This window comes from Manis pentadactyla, chromosome 14 (genome assembly GCF_030020395.1).
Source record: "Manis pentadactyla isolate mManPen7 chromosome 14, mManPen7.hap1, whole genome shotgun sequence".
Taxonomy (NCBI): Eukaryota; Metazoa; Chordata; class Mammalia; order Pholidota; family Manidae; genus Manis; species Manis pentadactyla.
This window is the reverse complement of record NC_080032.1, coordinates 35,429,986-35,444,119: the sequence shown is the minus strand read 5'-3', so window position 1 is coordinate 35,444,119 and position 14,134 is coordinate 35,429,986. Positions and strand designations below refer to the sequence as shown.

At 35.5% G+C, this 14,134-nt stretch overlaps 1 protein-coding gene across 22 annotated transcripts in view; it reads right to left on the bottom strand.

The window, feature by feature from the left end:
* Nucleotides 1–14,134, bottom strand: part of CLASP2 (cytoplasmic linker associated protein 2) — a 207,596-nt gene that overhangs the window by 169,483 nt on the left and 23,979 nt on the right. For all 22 annotated transcript variants that reach the window (XM_057491788.1, XM_036892293.2, XM_057491791.1 and 19 more), the window contains exons 3-6: nt 13,958–14,061; nt 12,134–12,225; nt 10,899–10,974; nt 9,013–9,110 (exon numbers count right to left, since the gene is read on the bottom strand). In XM_057491788.1, coding sequence (XP_057347771.1) covers nt 9,013–9,110; nt 10,899–10,974; nt 12,134–12,225; nt 13,958–14,061 — 370 coding nt within the window. The remainder of the gene's footprint in view (nt 1–9,012; nt 9,111–10,898; nt 10,975–12,133; nt 12,226–13,957; nt 14,062–14,134) is intronic.

Below are 14,134 nucleotides of genomic sequence, written 5' to 3'. Positions count from 1 at the left end.
AAACACATCATCAAAAAAACAAAAAGGCAAGTCACAGGATGGGAGAAGATATCTGAAATACATATAGCTAACAGTGGGCTGGCATATAGAATATGATATAAGAAATACATACATATATATGGCTAACAGTGGGCTGGTATATAGAATATATTTTCAAAAGTCCTACTAATCGGATTGGATTAAAGATGGCGGCATGAGAGCTGAGACAGAGGCTTCCTCCTAAAACTGCATATAATACAAAAATATAATTAATACAACTAATCCTGAAAGAGCAATAGGAAAGAGGGCAGTGCCAGACTGCATACACCTGGAGAAAAGACCAGACCTCACGGAACAGGAAAACGTACCAAAGCTGTGGCCCGGCGGGACCCAAGCACTTCCCCAACCCCAGCTCACTGGTTGGAGGAAGACAAACGGAGCGGTGAGGGAGTGGAGGCCTGGGACAGCTGAATACCTAACTCCAGAGATCTGCTCTGGGAGCACAAACCTACATTTCATGGTGCTTGCATGATACTCTTGTGATTAGGGGATTGGAAAGCTAAGACAGGCAGAACTCCTGGACAGACTGAGATTCCAGTTGTTTGTGGAAGGCAGGGATCCATAGCTAGTTGCTCTGGGACAAAAGACAGGCGGGCAGTCTGAGAGACTTCCTAACAAGGAAGCCCTTAGCAAGAGGGCTGCTAAAGGGGCAAGGATTTCACAGAGCTCACTGCTCAGGAGAAAGGACAGGTAGACAAAATTGTCCAGATGCACTCTGCCCAGCAGGTAGGGAGCTTTCACAATTTCCAGGTGCTCCAGCTCCCTGGCTGGCTTCACAGCTCCATGGACCCCCTCCATAATAGGCAGCCTCCTGCACCTTTCTCTCGGCCAGACCCACCTGGCTGGCAAACCAGCAAACTGGCAAACCCTACCCTGGCATTTGGCCAGCCAGAGGGAAGATCTGTCTACACCAACTACAAACATAAAGCATAGAGGCTTATACCTGTGTGCGTGGCCCACAGGTTCAGGCAGTGGAGACAGGCATAGAGGCCGGGAAGCAGGAAACACCTCTTTCCTCCCCCCAGGCACCAATACCACTCCCCTGTGACCGCCAACATTGCTTCAGGGGCTGAGCAGCTCCAGAGAATAGAGCTTCTGGACACTAGAGGGCACCATATACAAATATGAAACACCAAAAGAACCTGGTTCAGAGTTACATTAATATAACTACTGAGAAACACGAAATGGACCTCATGACTCTTCCTGAAAGGGAGTTCAAAATAAAAATCATTAACATGCTAATGGAGGTATGGAAAGATATTCAAGAACTCAGGAATGAATTCCAGTCGGAGATCCAATCGTTGAAGAGCACGATGGAGGGTATTAAGAGCAGATTAGATACGGTGGAGGAGACGATAAGTGAAATAGAAACTAGAGAAGAGGAATACAAAGAAGCTGAGGCACAGAGAGTAAAAAGGATCTCTAAGAATGAAAGAATATTGAGAGAACTGTGTGACCAATCCAAACGGAACAATATTTGCATTATAGGGGTACAAGAAGAAGAAGAGAGAAAGGGATAGAAAGTGTATTTGAGGAGGTAATTGCTGAAAACTTCCCCAAACTGTGGGAGGAAATAGTCTCTCATGCCATGGAGTCCACAGATCTCCCAACGCAAGGGACCCAAGGAGGACACCAAGACATCTAGTAATTAAAATGGCAAAGATCAAGGAAAAGGACAGACTACTAAAAGCATCCAGAGAGAGAAATAAGATCACATACAAAGGAAGGCCCATCAGGCTAACATCAGACTTCTCAGAAAAAAGCTTACAGGCCACAAGGGAGTGGCAGGATGTATTTAATGCAATGAAGCAGAAGGGCCTGGAACCAAGACTACTTTATCCAGCAAGATTATCATTTCAGTTTGAAGGACTGATTAAACAATTTCCAGATAAGCAAAAGCTGAGAGAATTCACCTTCCACAAACCATCTCTACAGTCTATTTTGGAGGGACTGCTATAGATGGAAGTGTTCCTAAGGTTTAATAGCTGTCATCAGAGGTAATAAAATTACAGTAAAGGAAGTAGAACAGCTAATCACTAAGCAAATGCAAAATTAAATTAACTATCCCCAAAGTCAATCAAGGGATAGACAAAGAGTACAGAATATGATACCTAATATATAAAGAATGGAGAAGGAAGAAAAAGGAGGAAAAAAAGAAAAGAAACCTTACGTTGTGTTTGTAATAGCATATTAAGTGAGTTAAGTTAGACTTAGATAGTAAGGAAGTTAAGCTTGAACCTTTGGTAATCACGAAACTAAAGTCTGCAATGGCAATAAGTACATACTTATCGATAATCATCCAAAATGTAAATGGACTGAATGTACCAATCAAAAAACACAGAGTAATAGAATAGATAAAAAAGCAAGACCCATCTGTATGCTGCCTACAAGAGACTCACTTTAAACGCAAAGATTACACAGACTAAAAACGAAGGGATGGAAGAAGATATTTCATGAAACTAATAGAAAAAAGCAGGAGTTGCAGTACTTATATTGGACAAAATAGACTTCAAAACAAAGAAAGTCACAAGAGAGAAAGAAGGACATTACATAAGGAAAAGGGGGTCAATCCAACAAGAAGATATAACCATTATAAATATCTGTGCTTCCAACACAGGAGCACCTACATATGTGAAACAAATACTAACTGAATTAAAAGGGGAAATAGAATGCAATGCATTTATTCTAGGAGACTTCAACACTCCACTCATTCTGAAGGACAGATCAACCAGACAGAAAATAAGTAAGGACACAGAAGCACTGAACAACACATTAGAACACATGGACCTAACAGACATTTACAGAACTCTACACCCAAAAGCAGGAGAATACACTTCTCAGGTGCACATGGAACATTTTCAAGAACAGGTCATATAGTAGGCCACAAAAAGAGTCTCAGTAAATGCAAAAAGATTGAAATCGTACCAAACAGTTTCTCAGACCACAAAGGTATAAAATTATAAATAAATTACACAAAGAAAATGAAAAATCCCACAAAGGCATGGAGGCTTCACAACATCCTTCTAAATAACCAATGGATCAATGACCAAATAAAAACAGAGATCAAGCAATATATGGAGACAAATGACAACAATAATTCAACACCACAAAATCTGTGGGACGCAGCCAAGGCAGTGCTAAGAGGAAAGTATATTGCAATACAGGCCTAACTCAGGAAAGAAGAACAATCCCATATAAGCAGTCTACATTCACAATTAATGAAACTAGAAAAAGAAGAAGAAATGAAGCCCAAAGTCAGTAGAAGGAGGGACATAATAAAGATCAGAGAAGAAATAAATAAAATTGAGAAGAATAAAACAATAGAAAGAATCAATGAAGGCAAGAGCTGGTTCTTTGAGAAAATAAGCAAAATAGATAAATCCCTAGCCAGACTTATCAAGAAAAAAAGAGAGCCTACACACATAAACAGAATCAGAAATGAGAAAGGAAAAATCACTATGGACACCAAAGAATACAAAGAAATATTTAGAGAATACTATGAAAAATTATATGCTAACAAACTGGATAACCTAGAAGAAATGGACAACTTTCTAGAAAAATACAAACTTCCAAGGCTGACCAAGGAAGAAACAGAAAATCAGAACAGACCAATTATCAGCAACAAAATTGAACTGGTAATGAAAAATCTACATAAGAACAAAAGTCTTGGACCAGATGGCTTCTGGTCCAGGACTTTTGCTCTTAGGTAGTTTTTTTAAATCAAACATTTAGTGAAAACCTAATAACCATTCTCCTTAAAGTTTTCCAAAAACTGGAAGAAGAGGGAATACTTCCAAACTCATTCTATGAGGCCAGCATCACTCTAATACCAAAACTAGGCAAAGACACCACAAAAAAAGAAAATTACAGACCAATATCCCTGATGAACATAGATGCAAAGATACTCAACAAAATATTTGCAAACCAAATTCAAAAATACACCAAAAAGATCATCCTTCATGATCAAGTAGGATTTATTCCAGGGATTCAAGGATGGTATAACATTAAAAAATCCATCAACATCATCCACCACATCAACAAAAAGGATAAAAACCACATGATCATCTCTATAGATGCTGAAAAGGCATTTGACAGAATTCAACATCCATTCATGATAAAAACTGTCGACAAAATACGTATAGAGGGCAAGTACCTCAACATAATAAAGGTCATCTATGACAAACCCACAGCCAACATCATAGTTATCGGCGAGAAGCTGAAAGTTTTTCCTTTAAGATCGGGAACAAGACACTTTCCCCATTTCTATTCAACATAGTACTAGAGGTCCTAGCCAAGGCAATCAGACAACACACAGAAATAAAAGGCATCCAGATTGGCAAGGAAGAAGATAAACTGTCCCTCTTTGCAGATGACATGATATTGTACATAAAAAACCCTAAAGAATCCACTCCAAAACTACTAGATCTAATATCTGAATTCAGCAAAGTTGCAGGATACAAAATTAATACACAGAAATTTGTGGCTTTCTTATACACCAACAATGAACTAGCAGAGAAATCAGGAAAACAATTGCATTCACAATTGCATCAAAAAGAATAAAATACCCAGGAATAAACCTAACCAAGGAAGTGAAAGACCTATACTCTGAAAACTACAAGACACTCATTGAGAGAAATTAAAGAAGATTCCAATAAATGGAAACTCATCCCATGCTCTTGGCTAGGAAGAATTAATATTGTCAAAATGGCCATCCTGCCTAAAGCAACCTATAGATTCAATGCAATTCCTATCAAAATACCAACAGCATTATTCAACAAGCTAAAGAAAATTGTCCTAACATTCATATGGAACCACAAATGACTTTGAATAGCCAAAGCAATCCTGAGAAGGAAGAAAAAAGCAGGGGGAATTATGCTCCCCAACTTCAAGCTCTACTACAAAGTCACAGTAATCAAGACAATTTGGTACTGGTACAAGAATAGACCCATAGACTAATGGAACAGACTAGAGAGCCCTGATATAAACCCAACCATATATGGTCAATTAATATATGATAAAGGAACCATGGACATACAATGCGGAAATGACAGCCTCTTCAACAGCTTGTGTTGGGAAAACTGGACAGCTACACCCAAGACAATGGAACTGGATTATTGTTTAACCCCATACACAAAAGTAAACTTGAAATGGATCAAAGACCTGAATGTAGTCATGAACCCATAAAACTCTTAGAAGGCAACATAGGCAAACATCTCCTGAATATAAGCATGAGCAACTTCTCACTGAACCCATCTCCTCGAGCAAGGGAACAAAATCAAAAATGAACTCATGGGACTACATCAAACTAAAAAGTTTCTGCACAGCAAAGGACATCATCAACAAAACAAAAAGGCATCCTTCAGTATGGGAGAATATATTTGTAAATGACAATTCTGACAAGGGGTTAACATCCAAAATATATAAAGAACTTACACACCTCAACACCCAAAAAACAAATAACCTGATTAACAAATGGGCAGAGGATATGAAGAGACAGTTCTCCAAAGAAGAAATTCAGATGGCCAACAGACACATGAAAAGATGCTCAACATCACTAGTCACCAGCGAAATGCAAATTAAAACCACAATGAGATATCACCTCATACCAGTAAGGATGGCCAGCATTGAAAAGACTAAGAACAACAAATGCTGGCGAGGATGCGGAGAAAGGGGAATCCTCCTAAACTGCTGGTGGGAATGTAAGCTAGTTCAACCATTGTGGAAAGCAATATGGAGGTTCCTCAAAAAACTAAAAATAGAAATACCATTTGACCCTGGAATCCCACTCCTTGGAATTTATCCAAAGAAAACAACTTCTCAGATTCAAAAAGTCATATGCATCCCTATGTTTATCGCAGCACTTTTTACAATAGCCAAGATATGGAAGCAACCTAAGTGCCCATCTGTGGGTGAATGGATAAAGAAGATGTGGTACATATACACAATGGAATACTATCCAGCTATAAGAAAGAAACAGATCCTACCATTTGCAACAACATGGATGGAGCTGGGGGACATTATGTTCAGTGAAATAAGCCAGGCAGAGAAAGACAAAAGCCAAATGATTTCCCTCATTTGTGGAGTATAACAATGAAGCAAAACTGAAGGAATGAAACAGCAACAGACTCAGAGACTGCAAGAATGATAGTGGTTACCAAAGGGGAGGGGTGTGGGAGGGTTGGTGGGGAGGGAGGGAGAAGGGGATTGAGGGGTATTATGTTTAGTACATAAGGTGTGGGGGATCATGGGGAAGACAGTGTAGCACTGAGAAGGCAAATAGTGAATCTGTGGCATCTTGCTGCACTGATGGACAGTGACTGCATTGGGGCACGGGGGGGACTTGATAATATGGGTAAATGTAGTAACCACATTGTTTTTTCATGTGAAACCTTCATAAGAGTGTATATCAATCATAACTTAATAAAAAAAAAGTCATACTAATCTATTTTTTAAAATGACGGACCACCCAATTCTTTTTAATGGACAAGAGACCTGAAAAGACACTTGAAGAGAACATATCAAAATGGCTGACAAATATATGAAAGGGTGTTCTTCTTTATCATTAATCAGAAAAATGCCAATTACAGCCATAATGACAACATATGCACCAGAAACCTAAAATTAGTAAAGACTAACAATGCCAAATATTGGTGAAAATATAGGAAAATGAGAACTGCAAACAGTGCTATGGAGAATATAATAAATGGGTACAACCAGTCTGGAAAACTGCTTGTTAACAGCAGCTGAAGGCAAAGATCATATGACCCAGCAATTCTACTTCAGATACATTCCAAGAGAATGAAGATATGTATATACCAAAAGACATGCACAAAAATGTTTTTAATAGCACTATCCAAAAAACTATAAATTGAAAACAACTCAAAAGTCCATCAATTCAAGTATGAATTCATAAAGCACAGCCTCTTCATAAAATGGTAAACAACGTGGTAATGAAAATGAGTAACTGTAGCTGGATCTAACAACTGAAATGAATCTGAGAAATATAATTAACTGAAGTTAACTTTAAAAAAGAAAGTTCACCTGATCATCTACATTAGTCCTCTTACAGCACTAAACTACGTTTTCTACCTTTATCTTGCATCTACCTACCACTTCAGCATTTTATTAATAATAATAATAATAATAATAATAAGGGAGAAATGCGGGATTCACATATAAATCAAGTATAAAAATCAAACGAAAAAAAAAAAAAAAAGTTAAGTGAAAGAAGCCAGACATAAAAGAGTCCACACTAAAGGATTCCATTCATGTAAAATTCAAAAACAGGCAAAATTAATGATGGTGACAGAAGTCAGAATTGTGGTTACTCCTGGGAAGGAGAGAAAAGGCGAGGATTAAAAAGGATTTGAGAGGCTTCTGGAATGTTGTAATTTGTACTTTGAAGGACCTGTGCGGTAGATGTTATTCATTTTATGGTAACTTTCAGAGCTACATACCTATGATTAATGCACTCTCCTGTTGGGATGTCATAACTTGAATAAAAATTTTAAATACCTTAATAAAAAGTAATTTGAATGTAAATCTTAAAATATATAACATATATACATACATATACACACACACAAATATACATTAACACAATTTCTTTCATCCACATAAAATGATGTAGAATTTACTCAAATGAAATTCTTATTAGCCCTGGAAGTAGACAGCAAATCAATGAGTAAGTTAAAAAAATGTATATTAGACATTATTAAAAATAATTGGTACTGGAAAACAACCCAGCAAGATATGATGAGACAATAATAAAACACTGAAGTTGTCTCACTTCTGACACCCATTGCCAAAAATCTGATCAAGTCTCTAGATTCAACTACCAATTTACAAGATAAAGATGGGAGAACATGTCAAACCACATAACAGGAAAAGAATTAGCTACATCCAGAATATGGGAAACTTTACAGGATAAACTACGCAGCTTACTGAATAAATAAAACACAAGGAAAAAAAGTGTTGGGGTACATGAAAATTTAGATGACTTATAAAACACATCAACTAATTGTTGGACTTCATTTGGGTACTAAAACAAACCATACATACACACTTATGACATTTATGAAACAACTGGAAATTTGAACCTTGACTGGATATTTGACATTACAGAATTATCTGCAAAAAAATTTAAGGTGTCATGATGATGGTATTGTGGTTGGGTTGAAAGAAATGTTTTTTTCTTTAGAAATATATTGAATAATTACAGATGAAATGTTATGATGACTTGAATTTGCTTCAAAATAATACAGGGCAAGAGTAAGTAGGTAAGGGTGTAACATACAAAACTGGCCATGATTTGTTAATTGTTGAAGCTAGGTAATGCATACATGAAAGTTTATTATACCATTATATCTACTTTAGAATATGCTTGAAATTTTCCATAATAAATAGTTAAGAAAAAAATTCTTTCAGGTCCCCCTTAAAATTTAATTACAAAAAAAAATTTAATTGGAATAATACCTTTAATAAAAATATAAACTCTGAGAAGTTAATGAAAAAATTACCTTGGAAAAAAATGTTCTTGATTTTCTTTTTATTTGACTGGGTTTTAAGAGTCATGACTAATTTTTATATAGTTCTGTTATCCAATATCTTATATAGTACCTTTCAACAGTAGGTATTAAAAAAATATTTACTAAAGAACGGGTTAATATTTTTACTAAATCCTTGTTCAAGTACCTTTCAAGTAATTATTACTGCCTGGTATGAAAGATAATTATGTGAAAATGGTAATTAATTACATAGTAAACAATAAATAATACATGAGTATATAATGAAACAATATCCAGAAGAATTACAGAATCTTAAGAACTTTTTAAACAGTGATAGCCTATATATCCTTTTGTATCTTCTGAATTTCAAGACATTTCAGAAAATTGAACCTATTTAAAATAAACATATGAAATTAAAACTTCTAAAACCAGTGGCAAAAAAAGAAACAAATTTATCAAGACTTACCTAGCAGGGGGAATTCCTCTCTTATAAAGGTCCACCCTCACTTTCTCTCCCACATGTCTATAAATCTCCACTACAGCCAATATTGCAGCATCTCTCACCTGCCAAAGAATTCACAACTATAAAAAAACTTACTGAGATACAATGAAATACTTCACTTCAAGGTAACATTACACTAGCAGTTCAACTTAAAGCACCAAGTTGGTTTTAATACCTCCAAATCCCTAAGAGATTATGGCAGGTCATTAACAAATAATAGAACCTGCTGAGAAAACCTGTAACAGGTTTCAAAGAAATCTAAGAAACATGTAAATAAAAGTAACTGATGTGGCTTTTTAAAAACTTCTATTTGCAATAAGATTGTGCAAAGAACTGCCAATAACTGTATGTATACAAAATACTATCATGGCTAATATATTTTCCTGGAATAAAATTGCCTTTCAAAGATATGGCCTGAACTCAAAAAGGTATTTCTACACCAATGTTCAGAGCATAATTATTCACAATAGCCAAAAGGTGGAAACAACCCAAATGTCCATCCAGGGAGGAATGGATAAACAAAAAGTGTTATATACACACAATGGAATACTATTCAGACTTAAAAATGAAAGGAAGAAAATTCTGGCACATGCTACAACACTGGTGAACTTAAAGACATTATGCTAAGTGAAATATGACAAAAACAAAAGGACAAATATTGCATGGTTCCATTATTATGAGTAGTCAAACTCATTGAGAGAAATAAAATGTGGTTGCCAGGAGCTTGCGAGTTGTGGGAAGGAGGGAATTATTGCTTAACGGGCAAGGAGCTTCAGTTTGGGAAGACAAAGTTCTGGAGATGGAGGTGGTGATGGTTGCACAATGGTGTGACTGTACTTACGGCCAATGAACTATACACTTAAAATGATTGGAATGGTAAATGTTTTATTGTGTATATTTTGCCACAATTTAAAGAAAATAAAATGTGGCCTAAAGAGGAATTTGGAAGGTAGCTCTAGTTCCCTTGCACTGCTCATTGTCACAGCAAGTGAAAAGAGAGCAGAACTCTCTACAATACCTCCAGAGGAGGAGCTAGGGCCTAAAAGCAGGGAAAACCCTATCCAGGGTTATTCCAAATACCCCAGCTATGCCAAAAAGGTTACAACGCCACAAGGAGGAACGAGATCCAGAACACAGCCCTGTATGCAGCTCAGGCGGAGAAATTTCTAACAAGTGATATGCCACTCCACAAATTCCCCCTCTTAAACAGGGCATGACTGTTGCAAAAAAGTTGTTATGTAACCACACTCAGGAAGAAAGGAAACTGACAACCTGTCCTCACAACTGGCATATAGGAGGACTACAGGAGGGAATCCAGATTCTTTGTTACTCAATCTTTCAAACTCAAGAACTATCCTGTAAGTCCCATCTACCTTTAATACTAGCCATATGGTTGAAAAACTTAAGCAACATATGTGAATAAAATGTGTTCTTAAAAACTAACTTTGGTGGATTTTAAAAGAAAAAATGAAGTGAAATCTTGATTTCACTATCTCCCCTCCACCTTCTCTCTTCTTCTGTTTTTAAAGTGGAATAAGAGCACTAGAAAAGAAGCAGTAGCCAGTCATACATGGCCTTTATTATGTTGAGTTATGTTCCCCCATACCCACTTTGTTGAGAATATTTAATCATAAATGATTGTTGAATTTTGTCACATGCTTTTTCTGCATGTATTGAGGTGATCATACGATTTTTATCCTTTATTTTGTTCATGTGATATATCATATTGACTGATTTTCACATGTTGAAGCATTCTTGCATCTCTGAAATAAATCCTGCTTGATCATGGTGTAAAAAAAAAAAGGATAGCCAAAAAATTAGTCAATGCTTGAGTGTAAGCAGAATTTTACCTGATTGTTGGAATCTCCAAATAGGACACACAAATATGGTACCAACTTGCTGAGGACTAGTGGCTGAGCCCCAAAACTAAATATAATTTGAAAGGAAAAAAAGAGAAAATTTGGTTTTAATCAAACAGTGAACAAGATATACTTCCTTCTTGTCTGTATCAGTAAGACAAATATGGTGGAGAGCATGGGCACACATCATTAAAACATGAAGGATATGAGACACAAGCAAAAACTAACTCTAAACAATGTGAAATACACAAAGTTGAATAATCATGACGGACAATGAAAACCGTCAACACATGATCTGACAGAGCAAAATGTTCAACCAATGGCACTCTTAAACCTAGCAACTTATCAATCACTCAAGAAAACTTGAGCTTTTACTTTAAAACAGTTATATTTTTATACTTAGGCTCAAGTAAATTTGCAATCCAATAAAATTTTTATGTTTACTAATATTTTGACGAGGTCATGGGTTGAAAGCAAATGATAGGAGAGTCAAAAACCATGAAAGTTGTGCAGACTGAATGCACTTACAAGCTCTAGATGGCAGAAAGGACCATAGAGGAGTAGAAGAAAATAAATGAAGGTATGGTTAGAGAACAGGAAATAACAGTATAGGAAAAGTTGAAAACTACTATATATTACCTATTTTGTTGCACAGTACTTAAAAAAAAAATCCAGAAAGGGAACAAAAGTTCCGGTTTGCAATTTCTTCAGACTGGAGCTCTGAGCTCTGTGGCACCTATGCTGTCAGCTCTGCATAATGCTACCAAATTCACTGTTTAGTTACCCAGGACAGTCTTGTTCAGTCTATGATTTTGGTAACCACCCACACTGCTCTAGAAAGCTTCTGTGGAGGAAATGGCTATAGTATCTGAAATACCAGTGAGTTAAAAACAGTTTCAAACTGCATCTAGAACAGAAGTAGATCTTAAGTTATATCAACATATCAACATGTTATATGATCATTTATTTTAGGTATCAACATAGCAAAGAAAAAAGAGGAACTCTTATCACTGATGAATAGTTTTAAGTTAACATGAAAGACAACAACATACACACAAAAATTAGAAGATAAAAATTTTCAAACAAAATACTCTTGCACCAGAGATCAATTAATAACTATTCAAAATTTGTTATTTCCATAGCTTTCCTTGAGCTTTGTGAAGTAGATATTGTTTCAGAAAAATGAAAAACATAAGGTGCCTATTTTCAGTGATCATAAAACTTACATGTTTAAGGTTTCAATAAGACAAAGACACAGGCCTTCTCGAGATCGAAAATTCTTGTGCTTAAAACCAGAAGCCAAATGTTCCCAGATGTACTGTTTGAAGGAAAAGTAAATGTGTACAAAAGTTAAATTTCTCTCATCTTTTAATATATCCAAACTTACCACCAATCTTAATTGGTAACTGAATTTTCCCAGTAGACTGTTCACTTCTCTACAAATTTTTCTAAGCCAAAAATTTGCATAGATGTTGCTCTTACCCATTTTTAAATACCTTCATCACATTTAATTTTTATTTTGTATCTTTCACTTTACGTTTCAATTATTTTCAGAAAAACTATGTTCAACACCTAAAAAGCTTAGAATTTCCAAGGACACATTATTTCTTCTAAGCTTTAGAAACCATGAACAACAATGCTACCATAACAAGCCCAGTAGTCCAGTAAGCATTTAAAGGTCCAGTGTTGCCTAGCAACTACTACAGACTGTCACATGAAACAGTCTTTCTCAATATTTTATAATTCAAGCTTTTCACCTTTTAACACTGGATCCAAATACAGAAACATATTTGGACAAGTCATTTGAGTGCTACCTACTGTGTAATTTTCTTTTAGAAAAAGCAAAAATAAACCTATATAAATGCAAAACAATTGAGATAGTTTTGGTATAAGAAGGAATCCAACTTTATTCTTCCAAACACATTGCCAATTGTCCCAATAAATTCCTTCTCCATATTCAGAAACAATTTCCTTACCATTTAGTAAATTCACGTGTGTAAATACACATACACACACACACACACACACACACACACACACACACACACACAGCCCTCTTCCTGGATTCTAATTCTTTCTGGATGCTGTATTCAGCCCTACTAATATTTCTCTCTGTCTGCCAAACTTTCTGGAAGGTAACTTGGAAGTTTACAAAAAGAACTTATATGTGAATAACCTAACTTAGCAACACCATCTCTGGAACTCTATTTTACAAAAATACTTACTTTAATGTCCAAAGATACAGGTACAAGAACACACCCTATAGTACCATTTGTAATAACAGCACATCAAAAACAAGGTAAAATGTGAACTAAGTAAGTGTTTAGGACACCCACCCAAACTATTAACAAGGACTTAGTCTTAAGGTATAAAATATCTGGGAAAACAGTTTACTTTTACAATTCAATCAATACTCTTTAGAAGTTTTGTAACACACATGTACTATTATATTTTTCAAACTGAATTTTAAACATTTATCATTGTGTGTACTGTAAATTCAGATTTTTTCTACTCAACATTAGCTACTCTACATCTTTGTTTATGTTAATTTGTTTTTGCTCTCCTTTCAAAACACTTCAATAAGGGCAATTCTTTTTTCTACTTATTCATAACATACAGATCGCTGTTATAGAATATATACCTTATATAACTAGTAACCACTTGCTAAAATAAAAAATTTTTTTCTTGTCTCTGTAAGAGTTGCAAAAATTAATATAATATTCAGTAGTTCTCAAAATAAGCTTTCTCACTGAAACTCAGAAAAAAAAATAATATAGTCAGTATATCATCAAATCATTAAAAATCTCTAAGTTAGCTTTTTTAAAAAGCATTAAGGAGAAAAAAATAAGAAAAAGAAAAGCAAAAAACCAAAAAGTTAAATATTGTCATTTAAAATTTTCAACTTCTTTAAAAAATTTCCAACAATTCATTCTTTAAAATTTCAGCTTTCATGTCCCCTGAAGCTTCACTGACTTGCTGTGATTATCATCCATCTTTACTGGTATTTCATCATTAGTTAGCAAAATTTCAATTTGAAACTGTAGGCCTACCATAGGTGGTGCTACTTGATCCATAAACTTCAGTGTCAGATTCTGAGCTTCATCTCGAACCTTGTCTTTGGTGTCTCCCATTCTGTCTATTAAAGCTACAATAACTAGAGAAAGAGAAGGAGAAAAGAGTAAATACATACAACTCATTTTCATCATGAGCTGTTATTTTACAAAAAT